The sequence below is a fragment of the Balaenoptera borealis genome (assembly GCF_965194805.1).
Source record: "Balaenoptera borealis genome assembly, chromosome: X".
In the NCBI taxonomy this organism is placed as follows: domain Eukaryota; kingdom Metazoa; phylum Chordata; class Mammalia; order Artiodactyla; family Balaenopteridae; genus Balaenoptera; species Balaenoptera borealis.
In genome coordinates, this window is record NC_138881.1 from 59,555,733 (window position 1) to 59,574,490 (window position 18,758).

At 46.8% G+C, this 18,758-nt stretch overlaps 1 protein-coding gene, 2 long non-coding RNA genes and 1 pseudogene across 4 annotated transcripts in view; all 4 read right to left on the bottom strand.

Annotated features, from left to right (window-relative positions):
• The window catches only part of LOC309620813, a 498,839-nt gene that overhangs the window by 174,407 nt on the left and 305,674 nt on the right, over window positions 1-18,758 (bottom strand). The gene's annotated exons all lie outside the window — the stretch shown is intronic.
• The window catches only part of LOC309620844, a 260,746-nt gene that overhangs the window by 33,243 nt on the left and 208,745 nt on the right, over window positions 1-18,758 (bottom strand). The window lies entirely within an intron of this gene.
• On the bottom strand, window positions 4,711-6,871 carry LOC309620311 (uncharacterized protein CXorf49 homolog). Its single transcript, XM_082376453.1, has 5 exons — window positions 6,569-6,871; window positions 5,963-6,039; window positions 5,650-5,695; window positions 5,031-5,072; window positions 4,711-4,926 (listed from the first exon to the last, which is right to left on the bottom strand). Exons 1-4 carry the CDS (start codon window positions 6,687-6,689, stop codon window positions 5,032-5,034), a joined length of 285 nt encoding a protein of 94 aa, XP_082232579.1. The 5' UTR covers window positions 6,690-6,871; the 3' UTR covers window positions 4,711-4,926; window position 5,031.
• LOC309620941 (uncharacterized protein CXorf49 homolog pseudogene) lies at window positions 6,915-8,711 on the bottom strand (annotated as a pseudogene). Its single transcript has 2 exons — window positions 7,381-8,711; window positions 6,915-6,947 (listed from the first exon to the last, which is right to left on the bottom strand). The product of its transcript is annotated as an uncharacterized protein CXorf49 homolog pseudogene (transcript).

Sequence of the window (18,758 nt, forward strand, 5' to 3'; positions counted from 1 at the left end):
GTATGATGTTAGCTGTGGGTTTGTCATATATGGCTTTTATTATGTTGAGATAGGTTCCCTCAATGCCCACTTTCTGGAGAGTTTTTATCATAAATGGGTGTTGAATTTTGTCAAAAGCTTTTTCTGCATCTATTGAGATGATCATATGGTTTTTATTCTTCCGTTTGTTAATGTGGTGTATCACACTGATTGATTTGTGTATATTGAAAAATTCTTGCATCCCTGGGATAAATCCCACTTGATCATGGTGTATGATCCTTTTAATGTGGTGTTGGATTCGGTTTGCTAGTATTTTGTTGAGGATTTTTGTGCCTATGGTTATCAGTGATATTGGCCTGTAATTTTCTTTTCTTTTCTTTTTTCTTTTGTGGTATCTTTGTCTGCTTTTGGTATCAGGGTGATATGGTGGTCTCGTAGAATGAGTATGAGAGTGTTCCTTCCTCTGCAATTTTTTGGAATAGTTTCAGGAGGATAGGTGTTGACTCTTCTCTAAATGTTTGCTAGAATTTGCCCATGAAGCCAGCTATCTGGTCCTGGACTTTTGTATGCTGGAAGTTTTTAAATCACAGTTTCAATTTCAGTACTTGTGATTGGTCCGCTCCTATTTTGTATTTCTTCCTGTTTCAGTCTTGGAAGGTTTTAGCTTTCTAATAATTTGTCCATTTCTTCTAGGTTGTCCATTTTATTGGCATATAGTTGCTTGTAGTAGTCTCTTATGATCCTTTGTATTTCTGTGGTGTCAGTTGTAACTCCTTTTTCATTTCTAATTTTATTGAATTGAGTCCTCTCCCTTTTTTTCTTGATGAGTCTGGCTAAAGGTTTATCAATTTTTTTTTATCTTTTCAAAGAACCAGCTTTTAGTTTCATTGATCTTTTCTATTGCTTTTTTCATCTCTATTTATTTCTCCTCTAATCTTTATGATTTCTTTCCTTCTATTAACTTTGGGTTTTCTTTGTTCTTTCTCTAGTTGCTTTAGGTAACCTTAGGTTGTTTCTTTGAGATTTTTTCTGTTTCCTGAGGTAAGATTGTATTGCTATAGAATTCCCTCTTAGAACTGCTTTTGCTGCATCCCATAGGTTTTGGATCATTGTGTCTTCCTTTTCATTTGTCTCCAGGTATTTTTTGTTTTCCTCTTTGATTTCCTCGGTGATCCATTTGTTGTTTAGTAACATATTGCTTAGCCTCCATCTGTTTGTTTTTTCTACAGTTTTTTATTCCTGCAGTTGAATTCTACTTTTTATAATTTTTTTAATAATATGGGATTATTGAGATATAAGTTACATACAAGGTCTATGAGCCTCTATAAACACATTCTGTTACAGAACCACCACCACAATCAAAACAAAAAGCAGGGACTTCCCTGGTGGCACAGTGGTTAAGAATCCGCCTGCTAATGCAGGGGAGAGGGGTTCTATCCCTAGTCCGGGAAGATCCCACATGCCGTGGAGCAACTAAGCCCATGCCCCACAACTATTGAGCCCACGTGCCACAACTACTGAAGTCTGTGCGCCTAGAGCCCGTGCTCTGCAACAAGAGAATCCACTGTGATAAGATGCCGGCACACCGCAGTGAAGAGTAGCCCCCGCTCACCACAACTAGAGAAAGCCCGCGCACAGCAACAAGGACCCAAAGCAGCCTAAATAAATAAATTAATTAAAAAAAAACAAAAAAACAAAAACAAAAAAACAAAAACAAAAACAAAACCCCAAAAAACAAAATGCATTTTCATCAGCCCCAAAATTGCTTCATGCTCTTTGGTAGTTTAACGCCTTGTCTCAAATCCCAGACCCAGGCAACCACCAATCTGTTTTCTATCCCTATAGTTTGGCCTTCTCAAGAATGTGAAATAAATGGAATCAGGCAGTATGTAGACTTATCCATTTGGATTCCTTCACACAAAGGGACACACAGGGAACTTCTGGATGGGCAATGTACCTCTCCATCAACTGAGTATAGTTACATGGAGTGATCAGTTAATAATTATTTGTCTAATTGAGGGCTTATGGTCTCTACAATGTGCATATGTGTGGTGTGTTTGATTTATATCTAATTCAATGTAATTTGTCTTTTATATCTTTGGAAGGGTTATTTTATTAAATAGCAATTGTAAAACCTTTAAAAGAAAGTGAATGGTTACTGTAAAAGTCAGGCGGGTGTGTGCATCAAAAGGACAAGAGAGGGGGCTTGGACAAAGGAGGATCCAAAACTACCGGCCTGGCCTCCACCTGTGTCTGAGTGGTATTACCAGGACTTCAACACTGCACAAGCACAGGGGGCACCAAGCACACTGCAGTCATTTGAATGCTGCATGCTGGAATCATGCAGGGACAGCCGACATGGCAACCCAGGCAGCCCCAATGTGTCTGGCCGGACCCGGCCAATGCAGGTGAGAGTCTCCCCACCTTAATTCAGTTGAGTAGCAGCCTTTATTGCATCGGCAAGCTTAACCCCCTGTTGCCATGCAAGGTAACATATAAGCCAAGAGCAGGAATTAGGATTTGGACACCTTGGGGCATGATTACTCTGCCCACCACACCCAGCTCCCTCTCCAGGGTTCACCTACACCTACCTTCTTTGTTTGTGTCAGTTCCCCCCAAGAGTCCAGAGAGAGCAGTTGGCCTGTGGTTGGGCTGGTGCTGGTGTGGAGTGGGTGGGGTGGGGAGGGGGCATCTTCCCAGTAATTGGGCAGGGAGCAGAAGCAGGCAGGATGGGGCCTAGGGCTCACCAGGCCAGCCGCCACTGTCTCCCAGGCTGGAGAAGGGGCTTGAGGGGAAAGGCAAATGGGGTGATCTGAATGAGGGCGGGGTCCTGACCTCCTCCTACCCACGGGGGCCCAGATGTATGACCTGCCACTATTTCCCTCTGGAACTGGAAAGCTCAGGGCCAAGTCACAGCCTGTGAAATACATGTTTCCAGCAACATTTTTCTGCAGTAGTTGGTCAGAACACGGAACAGAGAGATTGTGTGCTCAGTGGAGGGAAGGGAGGCAGGGAAAATGCATCACCAAGGGTTGAGGTCACGCCCTCCCATGTCACCTCCCTTTCAACAAGCTTCTCTACTTCCTCACCCGGGTGACCACAGCCCCGTGACCCCCTCTGCCGACAGGCGGTGCTGGTGCTGGTGCTGGACTTCTCCCCGGGCACAAGTTGCCTGCACGTCTCGGTGAGCAGAAACCTCAGCTGGAAGGTCTCTGCCAATCTTAGTCACTCAGACAGCAGCGAGATGTGCTACACCGCCAAGCAATAACCACTGGATCAGGTTCAGGGTCAAAGCTGTAAACTAAGCAGTCAAGCCCACCTTCTCCAGGGAGGGGTTTGAGTGGAAGGATTCAGTCCCACGAACATTCTTTTCTGACACTGAGGTCTGTGACTGTCCCATCCCACATGTGGTCTGTCCACCTGAGCTCATGCCATGAACTCTGGAAGCGAGTCAGGGTGAGAATATGGGGGAAGGGTGGACCCAAGTGCTCCCCCATTGTCCAGGTACAGTCACTCCTTACTTCCCATCCTCACTGCGCCCATCCCGCCCCTGTCCCGGGTAGCTCATGTTGGGTGGTCTCATATATGGGTCCCCTGATTCTAAGATGAGCTACTCTGAGGAGCCACCCTTCCCAATCTCATTCCATCCACACCCACAGTAGTTGTCAGACATCATAGGGTCACAGAGTAGGATCGAGAGCCTCCTCCAGCGAATCCAACATTTTGAGCATCCCAACACCCTGTCGTGGGGTTTGGTGATTTCTGCATCATCCCCCTCCTATGTTTTGGGAATGTAACGACAACCCTTGAACAAAACAGATCCGACCCTTGATTTTGCTCATTCAATGCCTTACAGAACCTGGACCAGCCTCTACTCCCTTTACTCCCTGAATCACATCTTTCTCCCTCAAGGGAGATTATCCCTGATTACTTTTATTCACACACAGGGACACACAGTCACCAACCTGGAATGTCCTATCTACCATCATACCCTCTTTTGTGTAGTAAAACACCGGTCTTTCGGGAAGGCGGTCAGGCAGAACCACCCTCGCCTCAGTAAAACACAAATCTGGCCCTCTGAGTCTCAGGCAGGTGCAGCCCTGGGTCCTGGCTGAGGGAAGGAAGTGCTCCCCAACCTCCAGTGAGGGGGAAATCGAACGTGGAGTTCAGACTCAACCTCATGTGTCCTAAAGAGGCAGTCTGGGAGATTGAGCTGGGACACAGAAATATCATTTCCAGGAAAATCTGTGTCATGGGGCTGGTGGAAGAGTATTTGACGGGGACCATGCAAGAACACAGACCTACTAACCACACTTGCCATAGAACCTGACGGGCCAATTTCCACTCAAGGGTATAGAGACGACCAGGCTGGAGGAGGGTGGTCAGCTGGCTAGGGCAGGGAGGATGTGAAAGCTTCCAGGTTGGAGCTCTGGAAGGGGGTCATGAGTTCCTGCTGATGGGGGGGGGGAATGGCAGAGATGAATGGGAACCGCCAGACCCCAAAGGAGGAGGGGTGTTTGGAGAGAACTAGAAGAGGGCCTTCGGGGGAAAGGGAGGACGTGCCACTGTCGCCAGGCAGAGCCCACACAGGACCCAGACGTGGGGCACTCCGCTGGCTTGACTGCAGGGATGGTAGCAGAGGCTGGCCCAGAGTCCCCACCACAGGATGCCAGAGATACTGTTCCGGAAAAGGCTCTGACGTGGAGCAGCGCCCCGCCCCGGCCCCCTACCCCTACCCCTACCCCTACCCCTCCAGAGAGAAGGCAGAACACAGAATATGAGAGGCACTTTAATTGGAAAATGCTGTGAAACTGGGGTGGGGCGGGGGCAAAACAAGGGGGAGAGGAAGCCCCAGCTGAGGCAGAACAGGAGGGAACGAGCTTGGCCACAGCTCCCGGGCCCCAAAGGTACCAGCTGCTCCTCTTGCAGGAAGACGCTGGGCTCAACCTGTGAAACAGTGGAGTCAGGGAGGAGCCTCAAGCCAGGGCCAGCCCCCAGCCCTGCTCAACAGGCAGGACTGTGGGAAGGGGTACGGTGTGCGTAACACTCACTTCAAAGGGTCTGGAACTTGTCAGCCAGGTACTGCATGGCGGCTGCAACAGGGACAGGCATTAGCAGGCGCTCCAGACAGAGGGATATAGAAGCCCGTCCCCCTGTCCCCGTGAGGAACCGCCTAGCCCTGCAACCTGAAACCCCCTCCAGACCCGATGCAAAGAGCTCTGGGCCTGACCACTCCCCACCACCCGAATTGAATGTGGAACTGGTTCCTAAAGGGAAACAAAATGTGCCAGCAGCTCTCAGGCTGTGCCACAACCAGTCAGAAATCGTCACACACACAAACAAACAATCCAACAAGAACCTTAGAAGCCACACCAAGCAGCAGTTCAAGGGAAAAATCAACGAGGCGTCTCTAAAAGTCCTATCAGAAGGAGGTTCCCTAGGACTGGTCTGGTTGGCAAAGTGTGCATGCAGTCCAGACAGTACCTTGCTACTTGTACACACGCCCAGCTGGACATGCATAGCCGGCTCCAGGGCCAGGCCTGCTAGGTTCTCCTCCCCACAGGGATGTTGGTCCCTGCGAGGCCGAATGCACCTGCAGTCCACCCCCACCCCAGGTGCCCACCCGGGTTCTGCACTAAGACACCGCTCTCCGTCCCCGGTTCCTCATACCAAGTTTCTCCTTAAGGTCGTCTATTTCTCTCTGTAGCACGAGACACTAGGCCAGTAGACACAGGAGGAAGAGAAATGATTAGTATACTCTGGCCTCCTCTCTCCTCCACCTTCTCCTCTCCCCCAGGCCCTCCATCCCAGAGCCGGGTGGCTAGACTGGCAAGGGCTCCTCAGTGGAAAGGAGGTGGGCTCCCTCCGTGGGGTACGTCATGGGGGCAGGGGAGGGGGGGCCCCACACATGTCAGTTGAACTTGGACCCAGATCCCACCCTCGAGTTTGGGCCTGCATTTCCAGGAGGCAGAGGAAGCATTACCAGAGGACAGCCCGGTGTTCCCAGTGGCTGCTGCTGTCTTTCTGGTCTTGGGGGATGGTCAAGTGGCTTCCGGTCACCTGAGAGGGAAAGGACACACAATCCAGCTTCCCAGGCTCCCAGTGAGGTGGAAAGGGCCAAGCGGGGTCTAACGTGAGGTGAGGCAGCACCACCCTCCGCTGGCAACAAGCCGCCCCTGCTCTGCCCAGCAGCCCGAACCTTCTCTCTGGGCCTGCCTCCCCTGTTCCCCAGGGGCAGCCATTTCGCCACTGTGGTCCCCAAAGACTGTGGCTCTGGATTCGACCCTCCCAGAGCTGCAGCCACAGCCAGCACGTGGGAGAGCAATGTGGGCGAAAAGGACTTAACAGAAAAGGCTGTTCCCCTGCAAGTCTACACCCGGAGGAGCTGTTTGGGGCACTGCCACCGATCACCCCGGCCGCACAAACCCCACACAGAGGATGATGTGGCTCAAGGCCAGCCCTGCCAGCACCCCGTCTCCTGGGGGAGAAGCTGCCTGGGAGCAAGGCTGTGCCCCCAGCAGAGACAGAGCCAGAGGTTTCTGTCCTCAACCCCTCTCCCCTCCCCTCATATCAAACCCACGACACTCACCTGAGGGGACAGGCCCCCTGGGCATGACCTCTCCCTGGTTCAGGGCCGAGGGCTCTGAGTTTCCTGGATCTTGGGGGCCTCTGGTGTTGAGGTCGTCACTGCAGGCTTTTCCACCATGCATGCGTGGAAAAGATGTGCCTGGCTTGTGAGTTGGCAGCTGAAACAAGAATTTCTCACCGATTTGGACTAAGAATGTGTGTGTGTGTGTGTGTGTGTGTGTATGTGTGTGTGTATGTGTGTGTGTGAGAGAGAGAGAGAGGGAGAGAGAGTTGTGTGATTCGGGGCCGGGGTGAGGCAGGGAATTGGGAAGGGAATTGAAAGGCTGATCTCATTAGCACTTTCTCCCTCAGTCAGCCCCAGGCCAGCAGGCAGAGCTAATCTAGGGACAACACTGGGGCACTGAGAAAGCCCAGGCCCCCTGCAAGGAAGGTCTGGGGAACAGCTAGGAAGTAGGATTCAGGAAGCTGGTGAGTTTAAATACTGAGGCTTTTCGGGGAAACTTTTAAGGGATCCACGGACTCAATTCAGCTACCAGCCCTCCCTTCCATCCCAGCCCCAGTCTCGCAGAGGAGGTTGGAAACAGGCCAAGGGTGGAGAACTGGGCCCAGCACACCTGAAGTGTTACCTTAATGTTTGTCCCTAGTAAAAGGAGCCCGATCTGGCATCCTAATGACCCAGTGACCGAGGGGCACCCAATGACGACCCCTGAGGGATGGACGGAGGCAGCATGGGTGAAGACGTGTGTCCTGGGGGCGGATGGAGCGGGGGGGGGGGCGAAGAGTGGGGAGAGAGGAGGAGCATGGCCTACTCACTTGGCCCTTGGCGGCTGGGTCCTTATCTTCTCCCGCCACCGCCTCAGACTCCCTTGCCCGCCTGGCCACGGATTTCTTCCCAGCACCGGTGTGCTTGGACTGTTCATTTCCCGAAAGGACCAAGGTATACCTCTTGGATCTCCCAAGCAGCGGGATGCCAGAGATTGGGGGCAAGGTGGCCGGTTCCAGGGGAGGTGCCGAGATTCGCTCTCCCCCGGAAGGGAAGGTTCTCCCCAGGGCAAGTTTGGAGGCTCCCCCGAGGGATTTCTTCTCCTGGGCCCCCTTCTTCCTAGGAGCGACCCGCCGCAGGCCACCTGCAGCAGCAGCAGCAGCTCCCGGGTGGCTGGGCCTGCTGCCCCCCTTCCCCCAGAGCACGCTCTGCATTTTCTTAGGGGAAGAGATGCCCTGCTCTCCCACGCCCTGTGTTTCCACAACCGAAGTTAATCCTCGCGGAGCCAAGGACAGGGAAGAGCCTGGCACGTGAAGGAAATTCTCCCTGTCTTGGAAAATCGAGTGTCTGGGAGTGTCCCCGGGATCCTTGGGTCTGCTGGGCTCGGCCTGGCCTCCTCCTCTGGGGTAAGTGCTCAACGTCATCAGCTCTGTCTCACTGAACTCATCTGAGGACTCGGGGTCGGACAGCAGCCAGGCCAGGCCTTTCTCGGGGAGCCGCTGGCGATCCGCAGCCACCTTCAACCTACGCTTAGGGCCTCTCTTAGGGTTCCCCCAGGCCCGGCCCGCTTCGGGCCCACCGAGGTGGAGAGGGCCGGCCGGAGCCGGCGGCGCTTCCCCACAGCTCTGGGCGGGCGCTCCTCGACCCCCGGGACCCGCCTCGAGGCCGGCCCACACGGCGGACACTTCGAAGGTGGCGCAGCTCTCCGGGGACAGGTGTCTGTGGACGCCCAGCACGTCCCAGTCGGCCAGCTGCCGCAGGATGCCCGCCGCAGACTCCTCGGCCAGTTCCAGGAGGTCCCTCGTGTCGTCAGCCGGGGAGCCAGGTCGGCCTTCGCGGCCCCACAGCACCGGCCCTCCCGCTTCCAGCATCTCCCGCTCCGACTGGAAGCCCCCGGGGTCCGGGAAACTGCCCCCGCCCTCGCCGCTCCGCGGCTCCCCGGGCTCGGGGCCTGGGTCGGGACCCCGCGGGACTGCGGGGCCGGTCGGGCTGACGCCGGCCCGCTCCCCGCCCTCTGGGCCGAAAAGCGTTCCCCACACAGACAGCTTATCGGGGGAACTCATGTCGCTACCCTGGCGGCGCCGGAACCGGGGCGACGGTCGATGGCCCGAGTCACGGTCGCGGTCGCGGTCACGGCGGTCGAGGCGGGCGGCGCTCAGAGGGCAGCGGCAGCCACCTCAGGCGTCGCACGAGCTCGCCTCAAACGCAACGACGCGCGGTTTTCAGCGCACCGCCCACGCCCGCGCCGCGGCCTCCTCATTGGTCCGGGCCCGGCCAACCAGCGGGCGCCTTGTTCGCCTGCCGGCTCGAGGCCTAACCAATGGGGTCGAGGGCCTCTGATTTGCCGCCAAGCCCGTGGGCGGTCCGGGCAGTGGGCTGGTGAAGGGGATGGTGGGAGGGCCTCCCTCTGTCAAGCCTCTCGGCCCGCCTCCTCCTGTCCCGCCTCCCCTTTCCGGTTAGAGTCACAGCTCTGAGCCTCCGTTTCCCATCTACACAGGGGGTCGGGGAGTGAGGGCGCCGGGCTCCAGGGGTGGTGAGGTTGAAACGTCAAGATTGAGGCGGCTGACGCCTAGCACGCGCCGAAAGCATTTGCCAGCCTCCCTTCCACCGCAAGCCTTAAGACCCAACAGGAGAATGGGCACAAGAGTCCCGCAGTCAGTGATCAGGGGTCAGCCAGAGAGCAAAGGGATCGTATTTTCGTTCTGTAAGGTCTCTGTCTCAACTGCTCCATCAAATGTGGCTCAGCAAACGTTATGGGCAGGTGGGTTTGGCGCACAGACTGGGGTTGGCGGACAGACTGGGGTTGGCCTCGCTCCATCAGCCCTTCGCCCGCTCTCAGGCAAATTCAAAGAAGAGGAAATCGCAGTGGCCAGTTACACCCCAAAAGATGCTCCCCACCGCTGATCCTGGAGATGTGAACTAAAACCACGAATTGGGTTTCACACACTAGGTTGACAACCTTCAAAGAACTTAACCATTCCGAGGGTGGGAGAGTTTAGGAGCAAAGCCCTGTGGCGGTGGTGCAAGAGATCCATTTGGGAGGTAATCTGGCAGAATCCATTGAAAGCAACTTAGTGCCGGCACGGACTCTGTGCCTGGCACTCTTCTAAGCGCTGGGCATAAATAGTAATGCATCCGCGTGACACACCTATAACTATAGTACCAACTATTACTGGCCTCTTACCGGTGAGGAAACAGGCACTGAGAGGTTCGGCCACTGGCCCAAGGTCATTCGGCTCGTGGGGATCAGCGGCAGGATTGAAACCAATCAATCTGCCTCCAGAGTCCTTGCTTTGAGCCCAAGATCTTAAAACTGGAAGGAAAAATAAAAGCTATTTCCTCTATGTTCCGGCAAGTCCGCTGCCTGGTACTTCTTCCGGAGACACGCTGGTACGTGTGGTGTACAAGAACACATGCACAAGGGTGTTGGTGATGGGAAAAACTGGGAACACTCCAAATTCCCGTCGGTAAGGAAATGGATGAATGCAACGTGGCTTAGCATCCAGTAGCATAAAGCGTGGCAGTCCAAAGGAATGCATCAGGCCATTCTCACAGCTTTCGAAAGCATCCTCCTGACTTCAAACTGCAAGTTGCAGAATGATGGCATCAGATCCACATTAGTCAATGTTTTTAAATCCCAAATGAATCCTATCTAATGTTTGATAACCTTTGGGTGTATGTTTCAAGGTCTGAAAGACGGTTTTCACTAGATGTTAAAATGGTGGAATAGCTCCTAACAGGACCCAATAGGTTTATGGAACAAATTTGTGGCCTTGGATCTCCCCAGATTGGTTAGGGAGGTGTACAGTTGGTTTCCTTTAGACTCAATGTCACCTACAGGTAGCCTTGAAAACATCTGCTGTCATTCTGCTTTCAATTTGGGCATGTTGGGTTCAATCAGTTTTCCAATGGTATGATTATTTGGCTGCAATATTTATTCCTTCACTTGGAATAGAAGATATCATTACTCATATAGAGGCTTTAACAAAATTCACCCAGCAAGCCTTAAATGATAGTAACCAAGCCATTTGTTTGCTCAGTTCAGAAATTTCCATGATGAGAAAAGCAGTCCTACAGAATTGCATAGCCCTCAATATTCTAAAAGCTTCCCAAGGGGGAGCTTATGCTATAATGCATAGTGAATGTTGTGTTTTTATACCTGATGAGTCTTCTAATGCAACCCCCCCCCCTTATGGTGCATCTGAAAAATCAGATTTCCACTCTGAATGATCCTCTTCCCAGTTTAAGGGAAATGCTAGGAAAATGGTTTGGTTCAAGAGGATATTGGCTTAAATCTTTACTAATGATATTGTTCCTCCTATTGCCAACTTTGATTACAGTTTGTGTAACTTATAAAGTTTTAGTTTCTTGTTTTTTGCACTGTGTATCACCTGCTCCTACTAAGATAATGATATCTAAACAACTGGAAACTACTGATCACATCTATAGTTCTCTATAAAATAATGGACATGCACAATGCACATGCAAGGTAAAATTGGTGCAAGTCCTATTGGACAACTTGGAATTGACCGTTATTCCTTGCCAGACATCTTACTAGTACCACCCCCTAAAAGGAAAGAAAGAACCGGGCTATTAGGACCCAGCATCGAGGGACATGATGGACCCAAGGCAGGTAAAGAACCACCCTAGCGTTTAGGTACCAAATACTTGATCACCTAATGCTTTCTATTGAAAGATTAATGATCAAAAGTGGAATTAATGAAATAAAATTATTTTCAGGCAGGGCAAGAAAAATTGTAAACATAAAATTCTCTCTCTGCCCATTTGAGCCACTAGCCCCTCCCCTTTAGTGTGATTTGTGTATCACATTATACATTAACTAGATCCCCTTAAAGGATACAGGAATGCCCACATGCCAAGAAAAAAAAAAAAAAAAAAAAGAAGAAAGAAAGAAGAAAAGAAAAGAAATTTCCTTCTGGAACCAGCAAGGTAACTCCTTAAGAGATAACTTTCCTTTCTCAATCCTGTAATGGGTCATTAATACCCACTACTCGCCTTGTTGGACTATGTAAACTATTAATATGCTACTTTGTCTCAAAAACTTATATAACGGTTTTATCTCCAATGGGTGGAACAGTCCTCAGAGTTTTCTGAAGATTGTCTCCCATGTTATAGTCCTCAGGTTGGCTCAAATAAAAATTTCCATTTTTCTTAGATTGACTATTGATTAATCTTTTTGGACAACACAATGAAACCAAAAGATGGTTTTTTTAAAAAGATAACAAATCACAAACCTTAGGCAGACTGACCAAGAAAAAAAAAAAAGAGATTCCTAAGGAATCACTAAAATCAAGACTGAAAAGGGAGACATCACCATTGAGCCTATTGAATTTTAAAAATTATAAGAAAATAGTATGAAAATATTTATACCAACAAATTAGACACATATATGCAATGAAAAAATTTGTAGAGAGACACAAACTTCAAAACAGACTCAATAATAGACAGTCAATTAAATTAATAATTAAAAATCTTCCCACAATGATGCTCCTGTCCAGATGGCATCACTGCTGAATGCTATCAAACATTTCAGATGGAAATAAGAGCAACACTCCAGAAATTCTTCCAGAAAAAAGAAGAGGAATGAACACTTTCAAATTAGCTCTAGCAGGCCAATATTACTGTAGTGTGAGCCTCTGACAGTTTTTTTTTTAATTGTAATGCAAGTGCCTGACATTAAGCTTCTGATTGCTGAGGCACCACTTCAAAGACAGCTATATCAAAAAGAACAAATTGCCAGCTACACGACTAGGTAAAGAGCCAGGCCACCACACCCCTGAAGTTTCCTTTGTTTTGGAGATCTCTGATTGACTTAGATAACTGACCCTTTGGCTGCTTGTTTTTCCCTTCTTGTGCTTTAATTCCCATTCTGTTTTAAATTCATCAATAAAGAGTGAATCTGAGAAACCCTAGGCCCCTCACTCTTGACCCCGATAAAAACATAACCCCAGGTCCCAGCTCTCTTTCTCCACCCACAACCTTTCTGTGTGGTCCAAGGCATGCCATGTACCCTCCAGGACTTGTGAGTAATAAACTTCGTCCTTTCAAAGGTTCCTGAAGGTTATTGCTGAGGTGCATCTTGCAGTTATAATAAGAACCACAAGGGCTAGTTCAACCACAACATTGGTTCTGAAAGGGGAAATATCTGTGGGGGCTCGCCTTGGAGTCCAGGTGAGTGCCTCCAGGTATTTCTAGCTGACAGGATCACTATCGATTGGCTGAGACCAGCACAATTACCCTGATGCCCAAAACACACAAAGACATCCAAAATAAAGAAAATTGCATACCAATCTTTCTCATGAATACAGATGAAATAACCCTCAAGAAACTATTAACAAACTGAATTCAGAAACATATAAAAAGGATTATATACCATAACCAAGTGGAATTTATTCTAGAAATACAAGGTTGGTTTAACATCTAAAAATCAATTTATGTAATACACTATTTTAAAAGAAGAAAGCACTGAAACATTATCATATTAACTGACACAGAAAGAGCATGTGACAAAATTCGACCACCTTTCATGATAAAAACAATAAAAAACTAGGACTAGAAAGAAATTTCTTCAGCATGATAAAGGATATCTATGAAAAACCTACAGCTAACATCATATTTAGTAGTGAAAGACTGCATACTTCTCCCCTAAAGTCAGCAACAAAGACATGCTCACTACTTTTATTCATTATTGCACTGGAAGTTTGAGCCAGTTCAAACAGGGAAGAAGAAGAACTAAAAGTCATCCAGATAGGAAATAAAAAAGGAAAATTTTTAATTCTCAGATGACATGATTTCATATGCAGAAAATCCTAAGGAATCCACAAAAATGGATCTAATGGTAGAACTAATAAAGAAGTTCAACAGATCACAGAGTACAAGATTAATACATAAAACAAATTTTATTGCTATATACATGTAGCAAATAATCCAAAAATGAAACTAAGGAACACTTAATTCTAGTTACAATAGCATCAAAAAGAATAAAATGCTTAGGCATATATTTAACAAACCAAATGTAATACTTATGCACTGAGAAACACAAATTGATGTTTGTTGAGAGAAATTAAAGATGATCTAAATAAATGGAAAGGCATTGCATGTTCATGGTTGTAAGACTCAATATTTATATGGTAATTCTCCCCAAATTGATATATAGATTCAATTCAATCTCTATCGAAATTTCAGCAGGCTTTCTTTGTAAAAATTCACAGGCTGATCCAAAAATTCGTATGGAAATGAAAAACAAAACAAAACAAAACAAAACAGAATATCCAAAACTACTTTGAAAAAGAACAAACCTGGAAGACTTCCACTTTCTGATTTCAAAACTTACTATAAAAATACAGATAATCAAGTTAGTGTAGTACTGACATAGAGATAGATCAATGGAACAGAATTGAGAGTTCAGAAATAACGAACTCTCCTTATATTTATGGTCAATGATTTTCAATTCAATGGGGAAAGGATAGTCTTTTCAACACGTGGTGCTGGTACAACTGGATATCAGGCAAAAATACAAAGTTAGAACCTTACTTCACAGCACACACAAAACTTAATGCAAAATGGATCAGAGACTTAAAAGTAAAACCTACAACTATAAATCTGTTAAAAGAAACCCGAGGAGAAAAATCTTTGTAAACATGAGTTAGGCAATGATTTCTTAGGTACAACACCAAAAGCATGATCCATAAAAGAAAAACTTGATAAATTGGACTTCATCAAAATTTAAAACATTTATGCTTCAGAAGGCACTATTCAGAAAATGAAAAGACAAGGTACAGACTGGGAGAAAATATTTGAAAGTCAAAGATCTAACATAGAACTTGTATCCAGATTAAAGAATAAGAATAATAAATAAATAAGAAAATGACCCCATTAAAAAATTGGGTAAAAGATTTGTATAGACATTTCACCAAAGAAGGTATAGAGATGGTTAATGAGCATATGAAAGGATGTTCAGAACCACTAGTCAGTAGGGAAATATAAATCAAAACCATAACGAGATACCATGTTGCAAAAACAATAGGATGGCTATAATCCAAAATACAGATAATAACAAATATTTGGATCTGGAGAAATTTGAATCCTCATACACTTCTGGTGATAATGTAAAATAGTTGAATCTCTTTGGAAAATATTCTGGTATTTTCTTAAAAAGTTAAACATAGAGTTACCATATGATCCAGAATGTCCATTCCTAGGGATCTACCTAAGAGAACTGAAAACATATGTTCACACAAAAACTCATGAACTCAAAATGTATAGGAATATTCTTAACAGCATTTAGTTTGGGAATATTATCCATAATATTCCCAAACTAAACATAACCCAAATGCCCATAAACTGATGAATGTATAAATAAAATGTGGTATAGCCATACCATGGAATATTATTTGGCAATAAAAATAACTGAAGTACTGATACATGCTACAACATGGGTGAACCTCGAAAACATTATATTAAGTGAAAGAAGCCAGACAAAAAGTACTATATATTGTGTGATTCCATTTATACAAAATTTCCTAAATAGGCAAACCATAGAGACAGAAAGTAGCTTATTACTTGCCTATAGGGCTGGGGGTGGGTTGTGGGGTTGGGGGTGATGGCTAAGGGATACAGGGCATCTTCTTGGGCTAACAAAAATATCCTAAAATTGATTGTGATAGATGCACAACTGTGAATATATGAAAAGCCATCGAATAAGGCATTTTATTTTTTAATTTATTTTTATTGCAAAAACACATAATATGAAACCTACCTTATTAACAAATTTTTTAGTGTACAGTGTTGTTAACTATATGAACATTGTTGTAATCCGACCTCTGGAATTCTTCATCTTGCATGACTGCAAATCTATACTCATTGAACAACAACTCCCCATTTCCCCCTCCCCCAAGCCCTTGGCAACCAGGATTCTACTTTCTGCTTCTAAGAGTTTGACTACTTTAGATAGCCCATGTAAGTGGAAACATGCAGTATTTGTCCTTTGTGAGTGGCTTACTTCACTTAGTATAATATCTGCAAAGTTCATCCATACTACAGCATATAGCAAGATCTCCTTATTTTTAAAGGCTGAATAATATTCTGTTATATGTATACATTATATATACTACCTTTTATCCATTCACCTGTTGATAGATATTTAGGTTGATTTCATCTCTTGGCTATTGTGAATAATGGTGCAATGAACACAGGAGTGCAATAATCTATGCAAGATCCTGATTTCAATTAGTTTGTAATGTAAATGTAAATATACAGAAGTGGGAATGCTGGATCATATGGGAGTTCTATTTTTATTTTTTTAGGAACTTCCATACTGTTTTCCATGGTGGGTGCACCATTTTACACTCCCACCAGCAATGCACAAGGGATTCATTTTCTTCACTTCCTTGCCAACACTTGCTATTTTGTTTGTTTTTTTAATACTGGCCATCTTAACAGTTGTGAGGTGATAAATCATTGTGGTTTTGAATTGCATTTCCCTGATGACTAGTGATGTTGAGCATTTTTCATATACCTGTAGGCCATTTCTGTGTCTTCTTTGGAGAAATATCTAATCAATTCCTTTGCCAATTTTTAAATTGTGTTATTTGGGTTTTGTCTGTTTCTTTGTTTTTGAAAGCATAAGCCACAGACTGGGAAACAGTATTTGCAAAGCACACATGATAAAGGACTTGTATCCGAAAGAGATAAAGAACATTCGATATTCAGTAATGAGAAATCAAACAACGCAATAAATAATGAGCAAAAAAAAAAAAAATAGAACTGTCATTGTGCTTACTGGATGGCCAGTAAGCTATTGAGAAGATGTTTCACCTCATTAGTTATTAGGGAAATAACTAAAGCCACAATGAAATACCACAACATAGCTATAAGCATGGCTGAAATAAAAACAAAATACAGACAATACCAAGCGCTAGAGAGACTGAGGAACAGATAGAACTCTCCTGCATTGTTGGTGAGAAGGCAAAAAATGGTATAGATGCTCTGGAAACAGTTAAAAATACACTAACAATTCAATCCAGCAAGTTAACTCCTAGATATTTACCCAAGAGAAATGAAAACTTACATTCACAAAAAAACTGTATGCAAATGTTCATAGCAGTTTTCTTAGATGCTTGGGTGACTGCACACTGGCACTGGACACAGATATGTCTAGGACTACTGGCCACAGGTTCTGAGCTGACATTGATCCCGGAAGCCCAAAGTGTCATGATGGGGCCCTGTTAGAGTGGGGCTTATGAGGTTCTGGCAGTAAAAGGAGTTGGGGATAGATATCAGGCCACGGTGAGCTGACTGGGTCCCTGGACCAACATAGTGGTCATTTCTCCAGTCCCCAAGCTGATAATTCTAAGTGATACACGTGACAGTTGGAGAAATGACCTGCACATTGGGTCATTAATCTGTGGAGTAAGAGCTATCACCTTGGGAAGGCCAAGAGGAACCTCTGACACTGACTCCCACTCCAGGCCAAGAGAGTAAGTCAAAACCAGTATTGGATCCTGGTGAGCGTAGGGGGGTAAAGCAGAGATTAGTGACATCATTGGAGACGTATGGGATGCAGGGGAAGAGCAGGTAGGAGAGCCACAGGGACGAAGAGAGTGGAGAAGGTGAGAAGAAGTTCTGGGAGTCTCTCTGTGGGGGAGGGAGGAAGGGAGTGGAAATGGTGAGAGGGAAGACGGAGGCTTCCACTGGATCCACCGGTAATGTTTCATAGGATGCTGGTGGATGCAGGAGATTTTGCTATATCCTTCCTTATCCATTTTAACATATTTGAAATACCACACCATGACTTAAAAAGTCACTGGGAGAAGTGGAAGGGGGCGGTATCCACAAACAGGCAGGCACCATCGGGGGCAGGCTCGAGGAGGAGGATTGCAGATTTACAGTGCACCCAATCTCCCCTGCTCTGTAACTTCTCCAGCATGGCCAGCTTCTCAGGTGCAGACCCAGAAGACTGGGCCTTTGAGTTCCACAGACAAGAGGGGTTCAGACACCCCAGGACTCTCCAGGAGGTCAGCCAGAGCAGGAGGCAGGAGAGAGAGGTGACTGAAGACAGAGGAGTACGAACGGGAAAGAGCAGAAGGAAGGTATGGGAGGAATGGAGGGGTGTCAGAGTAGGAGTTGGGTGGCAGACAAGGGAAATTCTAACACCCATGGGCCATATAGAAACCAAGAGAGGGACCACTCCCCAGACATCAGTACTGCTCAGCTCAGGGAAGCTGAGAACTGAGAGTTCCAAGAAAAATTGAGAGACACCTGGCTATCCACACCCACCGCCATCACAACTGGTAGGCCTTGGTTGTGCGTCCTTCAAAACTTTAAAACATACTTGTACATATACTTAAATGAATTCTCATATATTACATAGGATTGACTGGTGTGTGTGTGTGCCCACGCACGCAAGTGCTTTAATTTACGTATGTCAATCCAAAGCGATCGTTCTGCAACTTGCAGTTTGAAGTCAGGAGGATGCTTTTGAAAGCTGTGAGAATGGCCTGATGCATTCCTTTGGACTGCCACGCTTTATGCTACTGGATGCTAAGCCACGTTGCATTCATCCATTTCCTTACCGACGGGAATTTGGAGTGTTCCCAGTTTTTCCCATCACCAACACCCTTGTGCATGTGTTCTTGTACACTACAGGTACCAGCGTGTCTCCGGAAGAAGTACCAGGCAGCGGACTTGCCGGAACATAGAGGAAATAGCTTTTATTTTTCCTTCCAGTTTTAAGATCTTGGGCTCAAAGCAAGGACTCTGGAGGCAGATTGATTGGTTTCAATGCTGCCGCTGATCCCCACGAGCCGAATGACCTTGGGCCAGTGGCCGAACCTCTCAGTGCCTGTTTCCTCACTGGTAAGAGGCCAGTAATAGTTGGTACTATAGTTATAGGTGTGTCACGCGGATGCATTACTATTTATGCCCAGCGCTTAGAAGAGTGCCAGGCACAGAGTCCGTGCTGGCGCTAAGTTGCTTTCAATGGATTCTGCCAGATTACCTCCCAAATGGATCTCTTGCACCACCGCCACAGGGCTTTGCTCCTGACCTCTCCCACCCTCGGAATGGTTAAGCTCATTGAAGGTTGTCAACCTAGTGTGTGAAACCCAATTCGTGGTTTTAGTTCATATCTCCAGGATCAGCGGTGGGGAGCATCTTTTGGGGTGTAACTGGCCACTGCGATTTCCTC

Excerpts from the sequence above, each read along its gene's own strand:
- LOC309620311 (XM_082376453.1), bottom strand. The coding sequence starts at position 6,689 with ATGCATGGTGGAAAAGCCTGCAGTGACGACCTCAACACCAGAGGCCCC. Across the intron at positions 5,696-5,962 it reads GAACACCGGGCTGTCCTCTG|TGTCTCGTGCTACAGAGAGA; the intron begins GTAATGCTTCCT and ends CTACTGGCCTAG. Across the intron at positions 5,073-5,649 it reads CGACCTTAAGGAGAAACTTG|CCGCCATGCAGTACCTGGCT; the intron begins GTATGAGGAACC and ends TCCCTGTTGCAG.